The 27,106-nt window shown below is 42.9% G+C and overlaps 1 protein-coding gene across 2 annotated transcripts in view; it reads right to left on the bottom strand.

Annotated features, from left to right (window-relative positions):
- LOC121500641 (limbic system associated membrane protein) overlaps positions 1–14,869 on the bottom strand; it is a 650,912-nt gene extending 636,043 nt beyond the window's left edge. Inside the window, exon 1 of one of the 2 annotated variants that reach the window (XM_041772536.1) lies at positions 14,517–14,869. In XM_041772536.1, the coding sequence (XP_041628470.1) occupies positions 14,517–14,671 (155 nt within the window). In that variant the 5' untranslated portion in view covers positions 14,672–14,869. The remainder of the gene's footprint in view (positions 1–14,516) is intronic. The other variant, XM_041772544.1, reaches the window with a different exon arrangement.
- Between the last annotated feature and the right edge of the window lie 12,237 nt (positions 14,870–27,106).

Genomic DNA, 27,106 nt, shown 5'->3' with positions numbered 1-27,106 from the left:
GAACCTATGTTGGCTCTTAGTGGTCACTGCTTCCTTTTTAAAATGTTCTAGTACTTAGGCTTTTGTTGCTGTTATTGATTTAGTATCATTTTCTCCTTTTAACCTGGACAATATTGTATGTCACCAATACTGTGAAATGGTTTCTGTTTTCTACAGGGCTCCAAATGTTAGCAATAGTAGGTCTATAATCATACTACCAAGTTGTTTTAGTGCATCTGAGTCTTACACCTGAACTTATTTCTATTATTCTAATCATTTCTTTACTTGTCTTGAATCGTCTTTAATATTGAAAAGGGCATAAAAGCATAATTATGGTATTTTTACTTGATAAACAAATTGAAATTTAATTAAAATTCTTATTCTTCTCCTTCAGTGGCCAGTCTCTCATTTGCAGCAAGCATGCTTTTTACCAGATGACAATATCTCTTGATGATTTAGGATGAAAGAAAATGGAAGTCTAGCTTAGAACTGAGTTCAGAAATATGAAGAATTAATTTTACATTTTTAAAAGTTATTTCTCACTTAACTAATACGCCATGAGTGTCTATCCTATAATCCAAATAGAAGCAATGGTATACAATCTTATTTTACTCCTTAGGGATTATTATGTATGTTAACCAAGATAGAATAGAAACAAGAAACAATAAGTCAAATTTCATGATTCAACAAATAGTATATAAATCTGCAAAAAAAAAAATTTTAAATCGGGGGGGGGCAGAAACATTAAGTCTGACCTTTTTTTTTTTTTTTTAATTCACTCAACAGAGTAATTTTGGCACTTGCATAATGATTGATTAAAAATTAATCAAAAATTAAGAAAGACATCATATGATGCTTCCTATATATTGTACCTACTTGTATCCTTCATAACCTGGAAAATTTAGTTTTCTGCAATAAGCTTCTCCATATTGGTGCATCAAATTAAATTAGATTCCTATTAAAGTATATACTATAACCCAAGTTCACAATAATATTCTGATTCATATTGAGTATATGTATATTTATTGTACATATAAAAAGCATATAAATGCTTTTGATTTTTATATATTATTGTTGATATATGCAAAAGAAACTAAAAAATTTAAGTCTTGTGTTCAAATAGATCTGCACAATGTAATTAAGCATATTTATGATGTAATTTGTTTATCATAACAGATTCTATTAAGTATATACTTTTATTTTCAGAATAAGTTTGGAGTCACTTTATTTCTATACAAGTATCAAGGTATTAAAGCAAAAATGTTTTTAAGTTCCCTATACCATGACATTTATAACATAATGTAGGAGTTGTTTTTTTTTTTTAATTTGAGCATATCACCATTCCACTTATGACATCACACATTTCTTTTAATGAACTCAACCATATTCAACGACAGATCAACATCTTTAAGAGGTAAGTAGGAATTACTCTCTCGGAGTTAAAACAATAAAAATTAATTCCCAACTTTCTACAGTTAAGGTTTTGTGGAACTAAAGCCTAAGTCCCTTGGCATTCAATCTAGAAATTTATCTGATCTAGTGATATTCTGTAGACTTTAGGCAGTTCCTTAAGGTGCTAATGATATTAGATATTAGCTCACTGTATCCAAGTCACAAAAGAAAGACAGAAGAGGGGCACCAGGGTGGCTCCATGGTTTGAACACCCGCGTCTCGGTTTGGGCTCAAGTCACTATCTCAGAATCATGCTCTGCTGGGCTCTGTGCTCAGTGGAGAATCTGCTTGAGCTTCTCTCTCTCACTTCCTCTCTGTGCTTCCCCTCCCCACTCACATGCTCTCCTTCTCTCTCTCAAATAAATAAATAAATATTTTTAAAATGCTTTAAAAAATGGTAGAGGCATAAGGGTCAGAAAGAAAGTCAAAGAAAGATACATCTGCTAAGTTAATGATTCTGCAATATAAAATGCTGCTAATTACAGCATGAACATGCGTTAAGATGACAGCAATGTTGGTTATCTCAAGACAAAGATCAGCCACAAATTGACAATCATATGTGACTCAAGTCCCATAAAACAAACAAGTCTGATATATGTCCTAGAGTGAAATATAACTGAAGCAGCACAAAAATTAGAAAATAGTAAACCAAGTAATTTTCCCAATCAGCATCTTCACATGTATACATTGGCTATGCATGGTTTTTAGTGCTGAACTACATGACTTTCATTTTAGCTATACTGTTCCTAGCAGAGAAGTGTGGCAAGTAGTAGCATGACAAAAGCATTATGTTAGAAAAGATATTAGTAACATCTGATAACTTCAAAATATAGAAATTCAATAGAGAAATGCATCACTAAAAATTATAATGGAATAAATATAATAATGCATTACTGTATGAGAAGCTGTGTTTCATTTTCCTCAGAGTTACAGGCTTTTCCTCTGACCTCATCTAAATAATGCCTTTGTGCATTATGACAAAATATACAGAGAATCTGAGATTATTAAAAAGTCCACTGTACGTTCAAGTTTGAATTTCTCCAGCAGCAAGTAAAGAGCTCAATACTGCAAAACCGAAGTAGGCATCATTGTTCAGTGTGAATAATTATTTCAAGTCAAATGAGTGCAAATGATCTGTACTTTGTCTCATTTCACAAAGAAGTAGAACAGATGAGGTGAAACTACCTGATGCACAACAATCCTGCCAACCATAAATAACTCCCAAATCCTCAACTTAGTTCCGGAAAGTTCATAGCCATCTTTCAGGGAGAAAGCCTCAGCAGCTCTCAGAAGGTTTATTCCTTCTCTTGAGCTACCTGCGATTCTGAGTTCTTCACAGACATTGGACATGACACACCAGAAGCACTGAGTGACTCCTAATTTTGTCAAAAGCTCATCCATCAGTGAATGGAGCACACTTTGGGCACGTGTGACTAAAGTTTTGAGTTCTCCTAAAATGCTTTCATATGCCTTCCTCATGCCCTAGAAAGCTGTGCTTAATAAGAGTATCTGCAATGGGAAATGTTGAATGTTTTAGCCAAACCCCTTATCCCCTCAACCACCGATCAGAAAATAATCTATCTCTGATTTTGCTACTTTACCTTCTTCAACCACACATTTATAATTTCTCTAGTAGTGGTTGGTTTTACCATTAATATATCTTGCTTCATCCCTGTCTCTTTCAAACTTATTTCCTCTTCCATAAACCAATTTCTCATATGCTTGCTTTACAGTAAGACTACCTCTTTCTGTTTAATTCGGTAAGTGAATATTTATCTGAGCGCCTATAGGTGTTAAGCTAATTTTTTAGATGGAAAGTTAAAGTAGATGAGATGCCTGTCTTTGAAGGACTGATAATACATTTGAGGCAAGACAAGAGTGACTCTAAAGTGTACTAAATGCTCAAATGAGGTAGGTATAAACCCAGCAATCCCACTTCCGGACATATATTAGAAGGAAATCAGTATCTTAAAGAGGTATCTGTACTCCCATGTTCACTGCAGCATTATTCACAATAGCCAAGATACGGAAACAACCCAAGCATTTACTGATGAATGAATCGATAAAGAAAACATGTGATGTATCTATATCTAGCTATATCTATATATCTATATATCATATCTCTTTCTCTTTCTCTCTCTCTTTCTCATTCTATCCCTTCCTCCCACACACAATGGAGTATTACTTAGTCATAAATTTTTTTTTAAATCTTGCCATTTGCAACAGCCTGAGTGTACCTGGGGGGTATCATGCTAAATGAAAAAAAGCTAGATAAAGACAAACATTGTATAATCTCAATGATATATGGGGCCTAAAAAAGGTCTAAGTCATAAAAACAGAATAGAGTGGTAGTGGCTGGAGGGTGATGGAAATGGAGAAATGTTGGTCAAAGGGTAGACTTTCAGTTATAAGATGAATATATTCCAGAGAGCTAATAAACTTCATGGTGACAATGGTTCATAATGCTGCATTGTACATGTGAAATTTGCATGGAGAGTGGATCCTGGGTGTTCTTATCACACAAAAAGGAAGGTAGCTAAGTCAAGCGATAAATGTGTTAATTAACTTCATTGTAGTCATCATTTTATAATGTATATGTATATCAAATCATCACACTGTACAGATTAAATATATAAAATTTTATTTATCAATTATACCTCAATAAAGCTAGAAGGGAACAAAGATATGCAGAAAGTCTATCACCAATAATAAATAGAGTACTTAGCCCAGTCTGAGAGAACAAGAGAAGATTCCTGAATGAGACATCACCAAAACTAGACTTGAGCCTGGAAGAAGCAACACAGATGTAACTTAGCAAAGAAATGCGATGGGAAAGGGTGGAGGGGAGAAAGAGAAGGTTCCAGACAGAGACAGTTTCATGGTCAAAGGTAAGAAACAGCACCATGTGTGTACACACATTCACATGCTCATGAACAGAGAATTTAAGTGATTCTGAATTAGTAGATACAATGAAGTAGCAGGGCATGGGGAGCTATCCAAGGTAAGGACTTTTGACTTTTATGTTGTAGATGGGAAGGCTTTGAAGGATCTGGGAATACTTCTAGACTGATATTGGAAAACAACAGACCTGGGGAAAAAAAGAAAGAAAACAATAGGCCTGGGATGGTCAGATGAGGTCAGGTCCATAATTCTACCAACTACATGGGGTCTCAAAGAACTAAGTAGAACAAAGATGTAATCTAGCAAAGTTGCCTAAGTCAGAGAGAAGCAAGTAATGTCAATTCTTAACTCATTTCAGACCTCTGTCTCTATCTTTTCCCTGCCTATCTAGACCAGGTTTCATGATCCTGAACAAGTTTTAAAAGACGGAGTTCAGCGCTCTGAGAGTTATCTTTGTGTTACCCCTTAGTTATAAAAGCTTTGATACAGAGATTTACTTGTATCCTTGACCAAGTTAGCTATTCTTAGTAGTATGTCTGGGCTGTAAGTCCCTTATTACTGAGGGCAGAGCCCTCAGTATCTGTATAAGCCAGTCCTTATCCCATGGACTCTGTTCTTCTCTGACTTGGCTCTGCCTTGTGACATAGTCTCTATACGAGCTACAGACCTCCCTGTGTCAACTGCTTACCTACCTATAGGGCTCACTGGGAGTTGCTAACCTGTTATCTTCCCCTTACTGTGCTCTGTCCTTTTGGTGGTGTAATTTGGACCTCCCTTGGCTCATCTGCTAAGAAAGCTTCATGAAACCTTGTTCTTCATGACACACAAGCACCCCCCTAGGCACTGGTAGCAGAACCTACCATCCAGTGCTTCCACCATCCCAGGAGACTGGTCTATATCTATGTCCAGTTCCTCCCAGTGACTATCATCAGCCCTCCTGTTAGCCCAAAATAAATTCTGTACAAATTAGAAAATAAATTCTATCTTCCTCAAAGAATTTTAAGTATAATTTAAAATGACTACAATGTTTAGAGTACTGCTTGGGGTTATATAAAGGATAGTCTACAAACTGAAAGCAGAGCCTTTGGACCATGATCTCATTGTACAGTCATCCTGATCGGGGTCTCTACGAGGGACAAGCAATTGGAAACTTAACCAGGTAGAAAGTTATAAGGAACAATAAGGTGGTAGTAGGGTTGAGGAACCCAAGTGAAGTACTGGAGTAAAGAGTCATGAATTCAGATAAGAAATATAAGTAACAGGCAGAGCACCAGAAGCAAAAAGGAAAACAAAACAAAACTTAAAAAAAAAGTTATGTAGGTTCTGCCAAGAACAAGACTGGATTTGCCAGTATGATAAGATTGAAGCTTCAAGTGAGAAAAAAAGCGTATCTGCTTAAGACAGGTGATAGCAGACATGTAAACAATAACATATTTACTGAAAACTTCCTTGACCAGCACTAGCTGGAGGATCATTCATAGCAAAGCTCAACTTTGATTTTCAGGGATGAGAGAGAAAAGAGAAGAGAAGAAGAGAGGAGAGGAGAAGGGATAAGAGAGAGAGAGAAAGAATGGAAGAGAAGGGTAGAAAAAGGAAGAGGACAAAGGAGGAGGCGAGTGGAGGGAGGGGGAAGGATAGGGACTGGAGGAGAAAAAGAAGAGAAGATAGGGAAAAAAGGGAAGGACAAGGACACTTCTGGCATAATTTTAAACAGCACAGAATGAGACTGCATGAAAACCAGGAAGATAACTTGAGTGCTACCATGGAATAAGGATTGCTGAATGAGAAACAGAAGACATGAATTCGAGTTCTAAAAATCACTCAAATATTTAGACAACCAACTAAATTTTTCTTTCCTCAGTTACATGACTTTAATATTGTTTTTTTAAAGATTTTATTTATTCATGAGAGACACAGAGAGAGAGGCAGAAATATAGGCAGAGGGAGAAGCAGGCTCCCTGCAGGGAGCCCAATGTGGAACTTGATCCCAGGACCCGGGGATCACGACCTGAGCCAAAGGCAAATGTTTAACCCCTCAACCAACTGAGCCACCTAGACACCCCCTCAGTTGTATTACTTTAAAATGAGATGGTAGGAGGCACCTACCATCAATCTGTTCAGCACAGGACTTCAGTCATGATCTTAGGTCATGATCTCAGTGAAGAGTCTGCATCACCTATCCCCCTCCTTCTGCCCCACACCCCGACCTGTACACACTCTCTCATTAATTAATTAATTAATTAATTAATTTAGACCGCCCAATCTCCAGAGCCTTTCCTACCCGAGACTTCTACAAGTTTATCCTACAGTAATTAACAAAATCTGAAGCAAAGTGTTTTCTTTTGTTAAGGTTAATCACTCATTAACTTGAGATTATGTTTTGATTACAAGTGGCTCCAAAAGTGTTCACTCACCCTGCACTCCTGATAAGAAACTCAACTATATTCTAAGATACATGTAACTTTAAATGACCTCAGGGGGAAAAAAATGATACAAACATAGAGCCAATGACTATCCTTGACCAAGAAATTTTAAAAAAAAAGCTCATTTTATCAAATTTCCTAATGTCCTAAAATGTTTTTCTTACTGTGAATATGATGACAATAATCTTACTAAGAGCTTATATTTTATGCCATCTTATAATTTATACAGCACTCCAATATATACTGGGTCACTTGATCATCACAAAAATAGTTTGTGTAGTAGGCCAAGTAATTGATGATTATTCTCATTTAATAGATTGGATTATTTCATGATATTTAGATCTAAGTCTTCTGACTACTTGTTAAGCATTCTAAACTTATTATACCCTTGACAGTCTTTACCTATGCACAAAGACTTGATCCTACGTTTCAGCTAAAGATTGATCACCATGTAAAATAGAGATGAAGTCCACAAATATGTAACTTTCATCTTGTAAATCATATATCTGTGTATATGGCAACATAAACGTACACAATTAAGCCTGTTTGAATAAGTTATCACTGAAGACATTTTCTTGCCTAAATATTATCTCTTTTAACTCTTAGAGATGGAACTGAAAAAAACCATACTAAAACTGTTTTGTGTCTTGCCTAATACCAATGAAAATGAGAACACAAGACAATAATCTTTTAAAAACCCAAGCTTTAATGATCTTTCAATAGATAGTATATAAATTGGATCCATATTAAGATAAAGTCACTACATTTTCCATGACATTGTGCTATGGGATTGTGTGGTAAAGAAATAGATCTATGATGAGCGCTAAACCGCTGAGCTACCCAGGGATCCACTAAGTGTCTAAATTTAACATGGCCCTAAGCTTTTAATTTTTTAGAATTCTAGGTCCTCATTCCCTTGTTTTTACACTAGGGGAAAAAGTGGAAACAACACAAGAGATTTGAGTATTTGACAGTGCAATGTGAAAATGCTGTGCAAATTTCAAGGGAAAAATGGCTTCTCTTCTATAAGGCATCTGGAACGCCTACATTTACAAAGAAAGTGTCAACACTCAAACATATATTCAATTGGGACATACATTCTTTTGTCCCAATTGAACTTGTACATCTTTGCTGTTGACATAGTTCCCAAGCCATACCATATGACTTTAATTTTTTACCATATCTATTAAGTACTGACCCAAAGGTGTTTTATAAAAGAGATTCCTCAACTAGTAAAATAATGGTTCTAACTCTATGTACACATCAGAATCATTAAAAAAAAAAGAAACCTATGCCCAGCCCTACTCTAAACTAATTAAATAAGAATTTCTGAAAGCAGAGATTATGTGGCTTCAGTATTTTTTGAAAGGTCTCCCCTTGACTGTAATAGGCAGCCACGGTTGTGATCCATCTAAAGCAGTGCTTCTCTACCTTTCAGATGTTTATGAATCATTTGAGGATCTTGTAAAATCCCTGAGATTTGGGATTTTAAAAAGAGACTGTGTGATATCTAAAATACCCATCTGCAGAACACACTTGTTATAGCAAGAGTCAATTCTCAAAAGTGTGGCCTCGTCCTGCAGCATTAGCAACATCAAGAACTTGCTAGAAATGCGTATCTCAGACCCCACCGGAGACCTACTGAATCAGAAACTCTGAAGGTAGAAGCCAACCAATTCATGTTCTGATAAGCACTCCTGATATACCTTCCAATACACCTACAAGTTTGAGAAACACTGGTCTAAGCAAAAGAGCTGCCCGAAGTCCGAACAACTGGCTGAATGTGGTTGGAAAATGACTAATATATTTATGCTTATGTAGCAGTTTACAATTGGACAAACTTCCCTACTTTACCTCTTCTGAGCTTCTTAAAACAACCCTGTAAAGTAACTAGAGTAACTAAAATAGGCAGTTTCAGCATTTTATAAATTAAACTGAAGCTCAAATATTTAAGGGATTTGTTCAAAGTCATGTAGCATGCAAGGATAGATCCAAAATTAGAGTCTAGGTCTTCTAAGTCTTATAAACTAACAAGCAGGACATTCCAAAAACAGGGCAAATGGCTGTAAGCCTAAGTAACAGCCTGAAGAGAAGGGCTCTCTAAGGTGCAAGTGATGACAGCAAGGGGGACCAGCACATGGTTAGGTAACTTCCTATCACGGGAGTTATATACATTTGTACCTGGGGCTCTCAAAGACCACAGCAAAATATGCACTAATCCTCTTTTTGCCTGAGTTTGCTATTATGTAGAACCAGCTTCAAGAAACACAAATGTTTAACCTTCACCAACTGATTTAGTAGATAAGTCAGTCACCTTTGCTTGTTCACTCCACAATTCTGCAGATAATTCATTAAAGTCAGATGACACAGAACAGAAAAATGACCCTAATATGTGGAGTGTGTGTATATATACTTAGGTGTTTCGTACTTAGAAAAACACAAATTATCACAATTTGTATTTGTCACATGAGACTGGGCTGCACTCTTCTGTCCATAAGTGACAACAAATGATACAATGCACAGGTACATCAACATTAAAAAGTGTATCTAATATGCCATATTCCTGGACAATATACAGTGTGCGATACTCGACCATTTACTAATATGTTTGATAAAGGATTCAATGTGAAATGCAGGGTCCTTTAAGTATCAGTAATAACCAATAAATGTTGATTAGTGACTTAGCCAGGGAAAGAAAACGTCATAATTGCCACAGACGTTCCCCAAAGACCCATGCCCACAAAGTTTGTTTTCAAATAGTGATTTACAAGCGGTAGAAAAATCACATATTGTGTCAGGAGTATGTTTGAGTGTTGACACTTTCTTTGTAAATGTAGGCGTTCCAGATGCCTTATAGAAGAGAAGCCATTTTTCCCTTGAAATTTGCGCAACATTTTCACATTGCACTGTCAAATACTCAAATCTCTTGTGTTGTTTCCACTTTTTCCCCTAGTGTAAAAACAAGGGAATGAGGACCTAGAATTCTAAAAAATTAAAAGCTTAGGGCCATGTTAAATTTAGACACCTAGGGGATCCCTGGGTGGCTCAGTGGTTTAGCACCTGCCTTGGGCCCAGGGCATGATCCTTGAGTCCCGGGATCAAGTCCCGCATCTGGCTCCGTGCATGGAGCCTGCTTCTCCTTCTGCCTGTGTCTCTGCCTCTCTCTCTCTCTCTCTCTCTCTCTCTCTTTGTGTCTCTCATGAATAAATAAATAAAATCTTAAAAAAAAAAAAGAAACCTTTCTTTAAAAAATAAATAAATAAATTTAGACACTTAATTTCTTACACCTACCACTCATCAAGTATATTTACATTTAAATGGGGAAAATGTTATCACCATAAAAAGTATTATAATATCTTGCAAACATCAAGTAGGGTCAGCATTGTAAAATAATAAAATTGCATAAATAAATAAATAAATAAATAAATAAATAAATAAAATTGCAATACCTCAAATTTAAAATATTTAAAATCACAATAGAATGAAACCCCAGCATTTTATCATATATGCACTTATACAATATGTACAAATATGCATAAAATGTAATTTTTACAAAGTTACCTTTTGAACAGATACATCAGGATCAATTACTTTATCATTATCTTTCTATACGTATGTTGATATTAAAGATATCGTCAATGGGACTGGTAAAAATGAAATTTTGCAGGCTAGATTAGAATACTACCTATTTCCATTTGTTCTTTGACTTATCAAAAGAGCCATACGATTTCAACCTGCCAAGCATAACCAGGAGGTGAATCTCGTTGGGAGCATGTGTGCAAGAGTAGAAAGTTAGGAAAACCAGTGTTAGAAATGTGTCTAGTAACTGATGAACTCCTACACTTCTTGGGGGTGACAGGCAGGTGGGCTCTGTTCAGAAAAATACCTGAGACATTCCATAAGTCAAGTCCTATGAGTATGTCTTACACTTTACTGCACACACAAATATAAATGCAGTTTCTGGTTTAATATCTAGGAAGGAACCCATGTAACTGCTGCTGCTGCCACTTGTCTGTGGATCATACCTTGATTCTATGTCTTTAAGATAGAAGATGGAAAACAAAATCTTAAAAAAAAATAAGATAGCAGATGGTGTGTGGTTTCCTTTAGCCTTTAAAGGATCTCATAGAGAACCTCTGAAGATCTAGATTTTTGTCTGGGAAATAACAGGGTTAGGTTCATATAAAGGAGAGTATTTCTCCATCTAGTTCTGTTACTTTCATTCTACAGTCTTTTATTGTTTTCCCCCAAAAAAGATAGAAAGTACCAAACAAGACCCCAAGACTAGTATATCATAATTTTACAAAAAGAAGCATCAGTTCCCAAAAGATACACCTTTTTTTTTCAAGGCAGTAAAGGGAAATGTCTGGAGGACAGTCAACCAAACTCCTGCCACTGGACCACCACAATTACAAACCTTCCTTGTCTCCTGTTGCTATTTCAGAGTATTCAGGGCCACAGAATCACTGAGAGGGTTTTTTTTTTTTTCCTTGCCATTTCACTTTCTCAGTGCCAAACATCTACTGTGGCTTCCAATGAATCGAGTTCTCTTTTTCCTCTCCTCCCCTGGAAGCTCATGCTCCCAGTAAATTGTCACAAATAAAGTAGAAGCAAGCCTTTCCCGGGCTAGACTTGTAAACAGAAAGCAAGAAAACCATTCTTCACCGGGAAACTGACCCACAAAGCTTACTGGGCTCAGTTAAGGAGATTGAGAAGAAGGTCAGCTACGAAAACAAAGGGAACTCTCTCCATAGTTACTTCTGATAGAGCTCCACCACCCAGAAATAAAAGCCTTGTCCAGGGCAAAGGAAATAAAAAAAAAAAAAAAAAAAAAGAGGGCACATTAGGTGAGGTCTGAAAAAGCAATGGACTCTCACAGGTGACTTCTCTGCATGGTTCTGTTTGTCTATCTTCTCTTTCCTAGTGAATAACTGCTTCTATATTTATTCTCATTTCTCACTACCCCCATTTCCACCCCATAATGCCTCCCAAAGTGTAAAGCTTAAAAACTCCATTTCCTTTAAGCCAGAGACACACAGAAGCACATCGATATCCTATGTAGACATTTATGCAGTTAGACACCTCTCATAGACATAGACTCTATGCACATGCTATACAAAAACAGAAGAATATCCTCTTTCTTTTGAGTTACCATCTAGATGTTTCCCTAACTCCTTAATAACTATAGCTTAAGATACAGGTGATGCTGACTTACAAAGTTCATGGACCTTTAAATAAAAACATACACATCCAGGGTAGTCGCTTTCCCCATATTCAGTCTCACACTCAGCGAAAACAAGTCTTTCTGGGGATACCATAAATCTATATAGAGTGCTTCACTAGCAAAGGGTTAATGACGTTAGGGAGTATGAATGTTAGCAGTTGAGATGGCATGCTTATGTGTTTGCAAAAAACATTTTCTGCATCATATCCAAATCCCTTTGCAAACAGATAAATTACTCTATAAATCTTATTACTCCATGTGGATAAATCACACATGCAGGTTTACAGGGCTGGAAAGCTGGTAGGGAAAATCTGCTTTGGATAGTAGGATCTTTGGGATTCATAATCTCTCAATGCTCAGGAAACGAAGAAAGGAGCACTTACACGTAAGGATTTTCTTCCTTTTTACAACCTGCAGCAACACACACACACACACACACACACACACCAAACCACACGTACACATTCCTCTCTAACAAGGCTAGAGATCCCCAAGCAGGACACTGTGACAGCCAACCAAATTTATTTCTGAGAAAAGGAAAGAAAACTTTGCTGCTGTAGGCAGCTCTGCTAGAGAACTGCTCCCTGATGCCCCAGGGTTTATGCACTATCAGCTCCTTGCACACAGATTAGAGGTTACTTTCTCTCGCATCCTGTTTTTTATTGCCACAACAAGCCGAATTAACTGTATGGACAGACTGACACTGGGTCATTTTATTTGGACACAATGAGATTTTAAAAGCTCTCCAAGGAAAACATTTTCTTTCTTTCTTTCTTTCTTTCTTTCTTTCTTTCTTTCTTTCTTTCTTTCTTTCTTTCTTTCTCTTTCTCTCTCTCTCTCTCTCTCTTTCTTTCTTTCTCTTTCTTTCCTTTCTTCCTTTCTTCCTCTCTTTCCTATCTGACAGAAATTTAAGAAAGCTGGAAAAAAGGACAAGGGTATGTGCAGTAGGTGGAGGAGGGGGAGAGAGAAGAGAAACATAGGAAAAGAAGCTTGATGCTTTTTTAGAAATAAAATTATGGCTAGGTTCGATCTGAGTTTCTCCTGCTCACTGTCCCTTACAGGGGTCAAACTCCCAAGGACTGGGACTCTTCCTTTCCAAATTTCAATCCCAAATTATATTTCAGAGTTTGGCAGAGCCACACAGAGATAGGACTTTAAGGTCAATAATCAATTTGAAATATCCATTTTACGCCAGGTTAATTCTTGCCTAACCTTTGTGCTTAACGCTCCTATTCTTAAATATCAGCAATTTGGCAAGTTCCTATTTTTTTTTTCCTTTTCCACTTTCATGTGTCGATGTCTATCCGCATTCCAGAAAAGGCTCAGTAACCAACCAAAGTTCTAAGATTGATTTATTGCCCTCGATGTCAATTAGAGGATCCTTACAGAAAGTCTCCAGTCCCAACTACTGCTGGGGCAGAGCGAGAGCCTTGATGCGCATGTATTCCTTGCTCTCTCTCTCTCTCTCTCTCTCTCTCTCTCTCTCTCTCGCACACACACACACACACACACACAGCATAGAGAATGCAGTACTGTGTACCACTCTCTGAGAGCCGTAATTCAACAACTCGTCTTTCTCCCATTAGAGAAGCCCAACAAAACTCTTAAGTGCAAAGCATCTGAAATCACAAAAGCAGGAACACTGGCCCAAGTGTCACGAACACCATCACACCATCGGCAAAGTTGGGCTTTCCTGGTCCTAAGAAACCAAACCACATTTCGTCAACACCGCTGGTCCTCCACGGGAAACAGAATTCCCTTGAAATCTGTGGCCAGATCAGTGGGCCACTCTGTAAGAGGTGCATGTACACGCTCAGGACACACGCACACACACGAGCCTGCAGCCTCAGAAGCTGGAGTTGAGCAAACACACACACACGCACACACAAGCCTGCAGCCTCAGAAGCTGGAGTTGAGCTCACACATGCACACACACACATACATGCACACACGAGCCTGCAGCCTCAGAAGCTGGAGTTGAACACACACGCACACACACACACATGCACACACACGAGCCTACAGCCTCAGAAGCTGAAGTTGAGCAGATGTACAGGCACATGCACACAGGGGAGTCTGCAGCCTCAGAAGCTGGAGTTGAGCGTGCACACACACACACACACATGCACACACGAGCCTGCAGCCTCAGAAGCTGAAGTTGAGCACACACATGCACACACACGAGCCTGCAGCCTCAGAAGCTGAAGTTGAGCACACACACACACATGCAAACACTGGAGCCTGCAACCTCAGAAGCCAGAGTTGAGCACCCACATGCACAGACACACGAGCCTGCAACCTCAGAAGCTGGAGTTGAGCGCGCACACACACACACACACACACACATATGCACACACTCGAGCCTGCAACCTCGGAAGCCGGAGTCGGGCACACACGCGCACACACACACTCACACACACGCACACACTCGAGCCTGCAGCTCAGGCCGGAGTTGGGCACACACAGCCCACAGACCCACGCGCGCGCACACGCAGCCCCGCCGTCGCGCTCAGCAGAAAAGTTGCCGGGAGCCCTACCTGAGGATGGCCGTGTCGCCCTGCCTCACGGTGATGTTGTCCGTGCCTCGGTTAAAGTCCACGCTGCGAACGGGCAGTCCTGTGGGGAGAAGGCAGAGCAGCCTGAGCAGGACGAGCGGCAACTGGCTGCGGGCCGGCCGGCGGGCGCCGAGCATGGTGGCCTCGCCGCGGTGCGGGCGGCGCGCGGGCTTCCCGGGCTGCTCCGGGCCTCCCTCGGGCACTCGACAGCGGCTCGCAGCCGGGCTGCGGGGGTGCGCCGGGCCCCGAGGACGCGCGGCTGGGCGGCTCCCGGTGCGTCTGCGGCCCGCGCTCCCGCCCTCGCCGACCCAGTTCCCGCGCGGGCGGCCCGGAGCCGGCGCCCAGCTGCCAGCGCCCGAGCGCACAGCCACTCGGCGGCCGCGCGCCCCGCCCGCCCCGCCCCGCCCCGCCCCCGCGCCGCCCCCGCCCCCCGCGGGGCCCCACGCCCCGGCACGTCATCCCCCCGCCCGCCCCCGGCCCGGCCCCCTCGGCGAGCTGCCCCCTGCAGGCCCGGCCTCGGGGAGCCCCGGGCGCCCCCCCCCGGCCCCGGCCCCCTCGGCGAGCTGCCCCCTGCAGGCCCGGCCTCGGGGAGCCCCGGGTGCACCGCCCCCCAGCCCGGACCCTCGGCGAGCTGCCCCCTGCAGGCCCGGCCTCGGGGAGCCCCGGGCGCCCCCCCCCCGTCCGGCCCCCTCGGAGAGCTGCCCCCTGCAGGCCCGGCCTCGGGGAGCCCCGGGTGCACCGCCCCCCAGCCCCGGCCCCCTCGGAGAGCTGCCCCCTGCAGGCCCGGCCTCGGGGAGCCCCGGGCGCCCCTCCCCCCGGCCCCGGCCCCCTCGGAGAGCTGCCCCCTGCAGGCCCGGCCTCGGGGAGCCCCGGGCGCCCCCCCCCCCGCCCGCAGCCCGGACCCTCGGCGAGCTGCCCCCTGCAGGCCCGGCCTCGGGGAGCCCCGGGCGCCCCCCCCGCGTCCGGCCCCCTCGGCGAGCTGCCCCCTGCAGACCCGGCCTCGGGGAGCCCCGGGCGCCCCTCCCAGCCCCGGCCCCCTCGGAGAGCTGCCCCCTGCAGGCCCGGCCTCGGGGAGCCCCGGGCGCCCCCCCCCCCGTCCGGCCCCCTCGGAGAGCTGCCCCCTGCAGGCCCGGCCTCGGGGAGCCCCGGGTGCACCGCCCCCCAGCCCCGGCCCCCTCGGAGAGCTGCCCCCTGCAGGCCCGGCCTCGGGGAGCCCCGGGCGCCCCTCCCCCCGGCCCCGGCCCCCTCGGAGAGCTGCCCCCTGCAGGCCCGGCCTCGGGGAGCCCCGGGCGCACCCCGCCCCCCGTCCGGCCCCCTCGGCGAGCTGCCCCCTGCAGGCCCGGCCTCGGGGAGCCCCGGGCGCCCCCCCCCCGCCCGCAGCCCCGGACCCTCGGCGAGCTGCCCCCTGCAGGCCCGGCCTCGGGGAGCCCCGGGCGCCCCCCCCCCGCGTCCGGACCCTCGGCGAGCTGCCCCCTGCAGGCCCGGCCTCGGGGAGCCCCGGGCGCCCCTCCCCCCGGCCCCGGCCCCCTCGGAGAGCTGCCCCCTGCAGGCCCGGCCTCGGGGAGCCCCGGGCGCCCCTCCCCCCGGCCCCGGCCCCCTCGGAGAGCTGCCCCCTGCAGGCCCGGCCTCGGGGAGCCCCGGGCGCCCCCCCCCCAGCCCCGGCCCCCTCGGAGAGCTGCCCCCTGCAGGCCCGGCCTCGGGGAGCCCCGGGTGCACCGCCCCCCAGCCCCGGCCCCCTCGGAGAGCTGCCCCCTGCAGGCCCGGCCTCGGGGAGCCCCGGGCGCCCCGCCCCCCCCCCCGCAGCCCGGACCCTCGGCGAGCTGCCCCCTGCAGGCCTGGCCTCGGGGAGCCCCGGGTGCACCGCCCCCCAGCCCGGACCCTCGGCGAGCTGCCCCCTGCAGGCCCGGCCTCGGGGAGCCCCGGGCGCCCCCCCCCCCGGCCCCGGCCCCCTCGGAGAGCTGCCCCCTGCAGGCCCGGCCTCGGGGAGCCCCGGGCGCACCCCGCCCCCCGTCCGGCCCCCTCGGCGAGCTGCCCCCTGCAGGCCCGGCCTCGGGGAGCCCCGGGCGCCCCCCCCCCCCCCCCGCAGCCCGGACCCTCGGCGAGCTGCCCCCTGCAGGCCCGGCCTCGGGGAGCCCCGGGCACCACCACCCCCCCGCCCCGGCCGCCTGCCCTGGGAGGGGGCGCAGCTCCGCTGTGCGGTGCAAGAGCGCGGGGACCCGGGGAGGAAAAGTGTGGGAGAGGCCGGGGGTGGGGGTGTGAGTGGGAGAAGGAGCCCCAGGACAGCAGGGGGCCGGGAGAGGGCACCCCGGTGAGCCGGAGAAGCCCCAGAAGCCTGCCACTGGAGGGGACCGGCGCCCAAGGATGCGAAACAGAAGCCACTGGGCGGGAGGGGGCCCCCATCAAAAGCCAAAGTTCACTTCGACACCAACTCTCCCTGGCCTCCCGTCCTGCTCACTCTTTCCTCTCTCCTGCGTTTTCTTGTGCAGGATGTAAAAATAAAAAAATTAAAATTAAAATTAAAAAAAAGGTTGCTTTTCCCTCCTTCCTTCATCGCCTCCCCCCTCCTGGAGCCCCCCTCCCCCTCCCCCGCGGGCGCCCCCACCTTAATGAAGGATGGATTGGAGACAATGCTGGCATTGAGTGGTCTGGAGTGTGAATGCCTGGTTTGTCTTTTTTGCAAGTGCCAGCCTCAGCAGCTGATCCCCCCATCCCTAAGTCAACCTCGCTCTCCAGGAACCCCCCCGCCCCCCACCCCGCACTCAGTCCCCACACCCGAGGAGGGGTCCTAAAGTGAGGCTGGGGGGGGGGGATGTCCTTGGGCCTGTGGCTGCTGCCTAGGCTGCTGCTGGCACTTGCTCCTCGAAATGTTCCCATGCAAGGAAGAGATTTGCATATGGGAAAGGTGGGCATTCACAGGACCGCACTGAGGCTCCGGATGGGGTCCTGGGACCGCACACAGCGTGCCATCATGCGTCATTCCTTCTACTCCATGAGTCAAGCCAAGTGATAAGACCCATAGGGCCTAACACTGTTAGTCACCCATGTGACAGCCCCCACTATTAGATGTCTCCCTCAGTGCTGATGCTGAGGATAAGAGATAGGGGTGAACTAGCCGAGGACATCATTGTTGGGTTTTTTTTTTTTTCTTTTTAAATTGTACTTTTTTGAATAGTTAAGGCATTCACAGCGCAAAGATCAAGCGGTAAGGAGTGCTGCAGAGCAACCTGTAGTTATCTTTCCTACTCCTGTCTTTGGGCAACCATTTCTCCTGTTTGGGAGCAACAAGTATTTCCTGTTTCTTACACAACTCGCCCTAAATATCCAAGTATATACAAGCAAATACACACACATATCATGTCCACCCCTCTTAGTTACACAAATGCTTGGCCAAAGGCATGGCGGGGGTGGGGGGGGGGAATTCTTCTCAAGTACGCCCACCAGAGTACAAGCCCTTAGGAGGCACTCACTGTGCTGACACCTGCCTTGTCCCCCAAGTTCAAAGAATTTACCTGCTGAATTTTATCAATTTGAAAGGTAGGTACACTCTTACAGATTATGTGAGAAATGTAAGGAAAAAACTGTGGGTTTTTTAAAAGTGTTTTATCCTACGTTGGTGCTGATAAGTTGCACCCAGATAATAAACCAGTGATGTTCCACCTCTAATTTGTAACTCGGCTGTTTAAAACTTGGAACCCACTTTGCCACACACACACAAAAGATAAGTCAAGTGGTTAGGTGAACTACAAAACCCATAATCCTGTGGTTCCCAGTATCAATGGGAAGATGAACATCAAGTTCCAAATGGAGATGCATGGATTACATAACTGTATGCAAAGACTGCAGGAAAGGACACCCACCCCACCCACCCCTGCCAGTAGGCTTGACAATCTCCCAGGAGGCTTCTTCTGAGCTTTCAGAGATGAAGGATAGTCTTAGAACATCTTCTTTGGGTGAGTAGTGTTTCTCCAATGTCAGGAGGAAGAAAAGAAAGACCCAAAGGACTGGGGCCACTAGAACATCTATTTGCATTCATGGGGCCAGATGTATGATAAGACACCACCCCCCACCACGGGAACTAGAAACTCTGAGGAGGATCAGATATATCAAGAGTATCAGTATCCTCTCGTATCAGTGGGCGACACTTCGAATGAACAAAGAGGTTTTTCCAGGGCAAGAAGGAAGTTTGGTGGGGCAGTACCATATGATTTGCAGGAGATGCTGTATAAGGGTTGCTCACTAATGTCTATACAATTCACCTCAAATTACCAGTAGGACTTGTCTGGTCCTAAGGTGAAACATAAAAATTAAAATACTGGGGTTCAAGATAATTCACACCAAAGTAACAAGAATGTGGAATTTGTAGTGCTATCAAATCTGTAGTGCCAGTCACTCTGAGAAAAGAATGTATTAAATTAATCAAGATTGTAATCAGAAATGGAATAGACATGCCTAACCTAACCAAGAGGATAAAATCTTGAATACATATGTATATAGGAAGAAATGATATAATGTGATTAAAAGTTTTTGTTAAGAAATATTTTCATTAAAATCCGTTTATTGGCCACTTTTGTTGAACTAAATTGACTTACTATGTTCCTTGGAAGCAAAACACAAAAAGAAGACTGTATTTATTTTATTTTTTATAAAAAGACTACCTTTTAAGAATTCTCTAATTCAGATTGATAATTTATACTGGATTTCTGAAGAATTTCCAAAAAATGAAGTTTATTATATAAGTTAATTCTTTAGTATTTATCATTTATGTCATGTCCAGCAGGCACTTCAAATGCAACTTCCTAACCCAATTCTTGGCACAGGGGCAGCACTCTACAATTGATGAATGTGAGAACAGAGGAATGGCTAAATGTCTATCATTTATAAAATAATAAATCTATTTGGGAGTGTACCGTTGACTTCCGTTTCAACTTTATGTTCTCTAGGGGTTTTTTTTTCCCCTTTTCACTCCCTTGTGGACTCCTTCTGGTTTTCTCGCCTCCAGGAGCTCTCACTGAGGACTAATAAATCCAATGGTCAATATATGTATATATGTATATCTCGTGAGTAATTTATCTCATCCTAATGGTCACTCCTCCAAAACTATTCCAGTATGAACTCCTCTGCTGGCTTTCCTAAGAAATGCAAAGAAGGAAACAAATAGACAAGTTCCTGAAATTTATACAAGCTATTCTTTTTTTTTTTTTTCTTTGGACACCACTATATGCATTCTTCCAAGAGGGCTGGCAAAAACGAACATACTTTCAGGTTATTTGTGAGGCAAGTATGGCTGTTAGCCATGTGAAACAGCCATCATCACCCAAGTAAGATGATCTTAACTACTACTTTAAAATAACATACTGCCTTCTAAAAGAGGCTTTAGAAGATTCTGGCACTCTCCAGGGACAAATGCTGCAGGAAAAACAAAAACTGGCTAACGTCTGAGCACCCTAAGAAGCATGAAAGGTTTATTCTTCTGTTTAGCTTTGTAATGTAACAGGCTCACAGGAAATCCAGATGCAGCCTGGAATGTACAACTAATTTAGTTACATTGCTTACATTTTATGCTAAACATGTCTATAATATTATTAATATACCACTCTACATTTCTACAGTTGTAGGATCTTAATCATAATAACGCCATGCCTGTACTTTACTTTCATAAGTGGAATTAGCATTTCCATATGAACTAGAAATGCAGAACTGTTAATACTTCTCCTTAGGATTCCCGCTATGACATTTTCAATGATTTCATCATAATTTAGCAATATTCAAGTATCTCAGTTTATGTTCATAAGCATGGCACTGTCTCATGTGAATTTCCCTTCGAATCTGGCTCCTTTGAATACGGTAGCTTCATTCACATGTGTCTCACTGCCTAACAGAATCAATCAGCTTCAAGTCAGTTAAATGTTGTTCAAGGGGATCCCTGGGTGGCACAGCGGTTAGGCGCCTGCCTTCGGCCCAGGGCGCAATCCTGGAGACAGGGGATCGAGTCCCAGGTCGGGCTCCCGGTGCATGGAGCCTGCTTCTCCCTCTGCCTCTCTCTCTCTCTCTCTCTCTCTCTGTGACTATTATAAATAATTTTTTTAAAAATGTTATTCAAATCCTTACTACAGAACCCTCAGTGATGTAAAGCACTCAATCTGTACTCTGCACAGTTAAAACTGCTCTTTCGTGGTTTGCTTTTTGCTCATGCTTTTGTGGTATATTGTTATCATATTGGTCTTCTGCTTCTTCGCTCATTCATTCTGTTTTGGGAAGTATCAGTACTTGGATCTAAGTTCTCATAAGGTCTCTGAGGTTCTTGAGCTGCTGCTTGGGTCCTCCTACACCAGCAGACTTACCCTCATATATATGTTTTATTATTTCACAGACATGTACATACTATCCCTTAGGCCTTCCTTTTCTCTAGATTGTCCAGTCTGTCACCATGTACAAGGAGGTGGCAACTGTCAAGTAATGCTGCATCTGCATTGCTACTGTTCTTTTATCTCTCCTTCCCGTATGGGAAGAATGTTGGAACATCTGGAAGGATGGTGGTAGCAGCATCTTCAGTATAGCAAGATATTAGTACAAGCAGGTAATCAGACAATTATATCCCCTATTTGTGGTTACTGTAGTGACTTGGATACCTATACTTAGAAAATAGGCCGAGGAGAAATGAGAAAGAGTAGAGGCAGGTGTGTCGTTCTGTCAGAGTTCTGAAACTCTGACATTCCCAGTAGGTTTATGAGTCATTCATTCATTCAGTGTTTATTGATATGATAGCTATATAAGACAGACCAAGACTCTATCTCATAGAACTTACATCCTCGATGGAGAAATAGACACTAAACAAGTAAATACACATTAAGATTATGTTGGAGACTAAATGCAATGGAGAAACATATGTGTGATGCAAAGAAAACAGCCTAGAGGTATGGCCTGGTATTAGGTATGATACCTCCTAAAATCTAAGGAAGCAGACATGCAAATATCTGCAAGACATTTCCCAGATAAAAGAAATGGCATATGCAGAGGTTCTGAGGCAGGGACGGATACACCAAACATAGAAAGCAAAACAAGAAGAGTAAACCAGGAGTGTGGTTTATGTGTATGCTGTGGGAGGTAGCTAGAAAAAGCAGATGAGATTAGAGATTGAGGAGGGGTCATAATGAAGAGATTCCAAGGTAAGCATTTAGATTTTATTCTACTGACTTGAATGATCAATGCAAGATTTTAGGGATTTAGATAATTTGATTTATATTTTAGGAAGATTGCTCCAAATATCATATGGAGAATGACTTGTAGAAGAGCAATAGTGAAAGCAAGGAGACAAATAAAAGGAAATCTTTGTCATCCAGTGGCAGCTGGGTTGGACTGGGGAGTAACAACAGAAATGGAGGAAAGATTGAGTTAACTACACCTGCTCATTATGAGAAGACCTCCCCCTGCCCAAAGGCCATGTTCTCTCACAAATTATCAATATTTCCCACATACCAGCATTCTCCCTTACTGTACTAGTTCGATTCTGGTGTTGCCTTGTAGGAAATCATCACTCATCAAATAAGAACTGACAGACCGCCAAGTAGACTGTAATTTATACCAGCTAGTCAAGAAAACAAAAACAAAAACAAAACTGTGTCCCAGTTGGTGCTCTTTTTCAGGTGCAAACTTTGCTTACCCTTAATATGGTTATTACACGTTAACTAAATGTCAGTATAAGAAAATGCTTTGCTACAGAGGAAGAAGTACCTAACAAGATGACAGATGCCATCTAATTGCTAAACTTTACTAAATATTTTCTTATGTACCTATATGTATTTAGCAGACAAGAGTAATCCCACTAAATCTAAACGGAATGCCTAGTTAAATATCTTGAGGCTGTAAATCATGTAAATAACACTAATATGTTTTCTCAAGAGTTTACTGACAATATTGAGCTGCAGGGCAGGTCCAGTGTTAGGTCATTATCTTATTCAAAAGGTTCCAGAACTTAGTCTGCTTAAAAGTATCTTCCTTTCCTATCTGTAAATCACAATCTCATCCCTCTCTACTGCTGGCAGTGAATGTGGGAGCACTGCCTATGTGAGAGGAAGAGGATTCACGAGATGTGTCTCTTCAGTGGTGTCAGTATGCAAAAAAACAATTCACAAAAATAAGCAATTTTTTTTTTCGAGAACTACAGTACAACAGGCACTATACTAAATTCTGGAGAAACAATAATGTATGCAACTGACACCATACCCTCATGAAATCTAATGAGGGGGATGCCCTTCAAAGCCCCTCCTGGAGAGGGACCAAACATCATCTTTGTACAATTATAAGGCAAGCCTCTCACAGCTGTTCTCCATTACAGAGCAGGACCAAAATTAATCAACGTATATGCCCATTCCTCTCTAGTACTGAGAAGTACTGAGAAATTATAAAATTCTGGGATTTGCACCTCAGATGAAGAAGTTAGGTATACACATATGAAGCAGAGAATAAGATAACCAGTGAGCAGTTAAGTACTAAATTCAAAGGAAGTGAAATCAAAGCACAATGGTAGTTCAGAAAAAGTAACTGAGAAAGAAACTTCTTGGAGAAAATGGTATTTTACGTAAGCCTTGGAAGATGTGTAAGAGGGGACTGGAGGAAGGTAATATGTTATGCAAAGTATGCAAAAGATGGCCATGAGAACCATCCTGAAGGAAGATTGGACCTGGAGGAAGGCTTACATGACTAGCAGCAGGGAAGGGAGAGAGAAGGCTGAAGAGAGAAGCTGCATCATGGAGAATCCTGGAGGCCTGAATGAAGAATCACACTTCCCTCCTCATCTCCTATTTGGAAGGCTACTTTAAATTATGGAGGATCAATGGGCAGCCCGGGTGGCTCAGAGGTTTAGCACCCCCGGCAGCCCAGGGTGTGATCCTGGAGACCTGGGATCGAGTCCCACATCAGGCTCCCTGCATGGAGCCTGCTTCTCCCTCTACCTGTGTCTCTGCCTCTCTCTCTCTCTCTCTCTGTGTGTGTGTGTGTGTGTGTGTGTATCTCATGAATAAATAAATAAAATATTTTTAAAAATAAATAAATAAATTATGGAGGAGTGAGATGAGATATGGACATCTTAAGGAGATTGTTCTGGCTATGGGAAATTAGAGGTCAGAAGGAAGATGAAGGGGCAGCCCTGGTGGCTCAGCTAGGTTTAGTCCCGCCTTCAGCCCAGGGCATGATCCTGGAGTCCTGGGATTGAGTCCCATGTCGGGCTCCCTGTGTGGAGCCTGCTTCTCCCTCTGCCTATGATTCTGCCTCTCTGTATCTTCGAAAAATAAATTTTAAAAAAACTTAAAAAAAAAAAGAAGGAAGATGAAGTAGAGAAACTACTCAGAAGACTAGTCAAGCTGCTGGGGACAAATGAGAAAGGAAATCAGCATTGTTCATTATATACATTATTGCTTCTAATAATGATGAGGAATGAAGACCTTCCTTCAGAGACTTTAGGTTCGTGGGGAAGATAAGTTGTAGGAAAGGATATGGAGGTAGAAATGGAAAAGTTAGAAAGGAAAATAAGTGTTTTTTTGTAAGTTGGGGTCTGTAAGGGTTTTTGCAGGCAAGTTAGCAAGTATGTCTTTATTTTATGCAAAAGGGAGCCATTAAAGGAAGGCTGGGAGGGCCCCTGGGTGGCTCAATCAGTCAAGCGTCCACCTTTCACCCAGGTCATGATCCCAGAGTCTTGGGATGGAGCCCCATGTCAGGCTTCCTGTTCAGCCTGTTTTTCCCCCTCCCTCTGCCTCTGTCCACTGCTCCCTTCCATCACCTCTGCTTCTGCTCTCTCTCTCTTTCTCTCTCTCTGTCTGTCTCTCAAATAAATAAAGAATTTTTTTAAGGCCTTAAGCAAGTGACATAATCAGACTTGTGTTTTAAGATGATAACTAACTGGCAATGGAGTGGAAGATGGACTGGGGCAAGTCAAAGGCAGGAAAGACCAGTTATAACCTTTCTGAAATAGCACAGGCAAGAGATGACAAAAGTAGATCACAGGACAAAGTGTAAAGAGAAAAGGGGTGAAGACTTGGAGGAATTTCGTGGAGGGACTGATAGGATTTGTTAACTAATTAGATACAGAAGATTTCATTCTCTCCCTCACCCCACCCCCCTGTGTGTGTCTGTGTAAGTGTATTTTTTTTTTCCTCCTTCAAATCCAGGCTGGTAAAATGAGAAAGTTGAGTTAAGAAACTAGTTTCAGAGGAAATTTGGAAATTCTACTTTTAGAATTCTGAATTGGTTCCTAAATTGGTACTCAAATAGTCTGTACCTCCAGATGGACATGCTTAGGAAGTTGTCACAGGAATATGACATGCTTCATAGGAGAGCTATCTCTGAGTTCTGTAATAAAGTAAGCCCAGAAATCAAACATCCCCCCCCCCAATTTTTCTTGTGCTTTATCTTTCTTTCTCTCATGTGTTTTTGTAACTTTAATATACAAATAGCGCATCAAGCTGGTGACATATTTACCAATCATACAAGCCTCATTTTAATTTTTAAAAACGCATGTGCACATAGCAATTAGCTACTTCTGTGTTTGAAGAAGAAATATAATCTGAACTTGTCTCCCTCTGCTGGTTGCACACTGAAGTATCATGGGTCTTTTAAACCAGAATACAAGAAATAGAAACGTACAATAATAATTTGTTATGCACAAGGTTGGGACTTTGCAGTTCATAATGGATAATGACACACATAATTTTATATTTTATCTTCTCTGTAACACTTTGAGATAAACAGTGCAAGTATTATCACTCCACTTGTCAGAAAAACACTTTGACTCCAACCCATTAAGCTCTCATTAAGAAATTAAAGAAATCAGAGGAAAATCAGGAAGCATATGTAATTTTAAAAATTGCATACTGTTAAAGCTGGTAAAGGCCCAGAAGATCTCATTGCTCAATCTCTCCATTTTAATAACTGAAACATGGAAGCCTAGAGTTTACAGTTGTTTAGGATCACTGATAATATTCAAAGAGTAAAACTCTCAAAACAGTACTATTTCTGTTGTACCATGCTGTCTGCCTAATGCTGTCAGGAGATTAATCCTTCACACCACAAATGAAATATTTACACAAAAAGGCTGGACTATAGATTAGAAATGCCCATTTCTCTGAGGCTAGATCTATACAGCAACGGAACAGTCCATAGCTATGTTAAACTTAAAAGCAAGTAAGAAACGAACAAACAAACAAAGGAAGGTACATCAGCTGAAAAAATAGACAATAAGGCAAAGACCAATCCCAAATTACTTGCTTGAATAGGTTGTGGTCTGCCCAGCCTTGGGGCTCTAGAACCATAGGCAAGGCTTGAGATGGCTTTCAGAGATGCTAGGGCATTATAGATTGTGTCAGCAGAAGAATTGGAGTACAATTCCTCACCCTCTAACGGCTTGGAGCACTCTTTTCTTCCCTATATGCTCTCTGTAGACAGTGTACTACACCTCTCAGATATCCTATTCTCCAAAGTCATCTCCATTCTTAATGGATATTCCCATTTTCTTTCGGCAGAAGAAAAAAATGCCAGTTAAAATAATTGATACTTGTGTGTGAGTGGTAAATTCCAATTTTTGCAGGGAAGTGAATATTATACAAGGGAAATTTCCTAAACCCAGTAAATCTCTACCTGGTAAAATAAATAGAGAAGGTTTTTTGTTTGTTTGTTTGTTTTCAAATGGGAGAGTCCTTTAGTAACTTGTTTTTTACTGACAAGAGATAAGATCATTTGAGTCAATAACTGTGAAAGTAATTTAAGAGATCTAAAATTAAAATTAAAAAAATTACATCATCTTAACCCATTAAATCATAAAATCCCCTCACACAGAAGAAAACTCAGCTTAGACCATTAATTGAATATATTGCACCTATTAAAAAAATTTTATACAGATGATAGATATAGGTCAGGAATAGAGATACCAGTGAAACTGTATATAATACACACACAGAGCTAAGAACAAATACAGACAATATAGATAGTTCCAAAACATAGACTACATCCAATGCACTTGGCAAATATTTCCAATACCCATATCCAACAACAATTTATCGGTTAAACTTTTCACACAAACTTTTTTTCCAGTAGTGAAATCAAAATTAGAGTCTTTTTCTTCAGTGGTGTTCTCTTTTTCTCTTGCAAGAAAGCATGACAGAGTATTGATCTTAGGCTAGAATCAGGTTGGTAAGTGGCTTTAGAAGCCTTTTGTGATGTTTGGAAGCAATGAGAATGAGCTGATACAAGGAATACTCGCTGTTTCAGGAGAAATAGGTTATAGTTAGAGCATTGATGTAGAAAACATCTAGCTTGGATATAAGGACCAGACAGTTTTGGGAAGTAGCAGGATAGAGAAAACGATAAGCAGGTGTGCAGATATGGATCTGATAGCAGTAAGTGAACAAGAAGGAGTACAAGACAACAGGAGCAAGGAGAGAGGAAGATAATAAATGAAGGGAAACTTGTATTGTGATCAGTTATCTCTTAAAATAAAAACAATTTAGTCATCAGCTAATGTGAGACAGTGTAATGCTGGTACCTATTTTAATGCATGTAGCAAATGAGTAAAATCATTTTTC

Source organism: Vulpes lagopus, chromosome 1 (assembly GCF_018345385.1).
Source record: "Vulpes lagopus strain Blue_001 chromosome 1, ASM1834538v1, whole genome shotgun sequence".
NCBI classification, from domain to species: domain Eukaryota; kingdom Metazoa; phylum Chordata; class Mammalia; order Carnivora; family Canidae; genus Vulpes; species Vulpes lagopus.
This window is presented reverse-complemented; position numbering and strand designations above follow the sequence as displayed.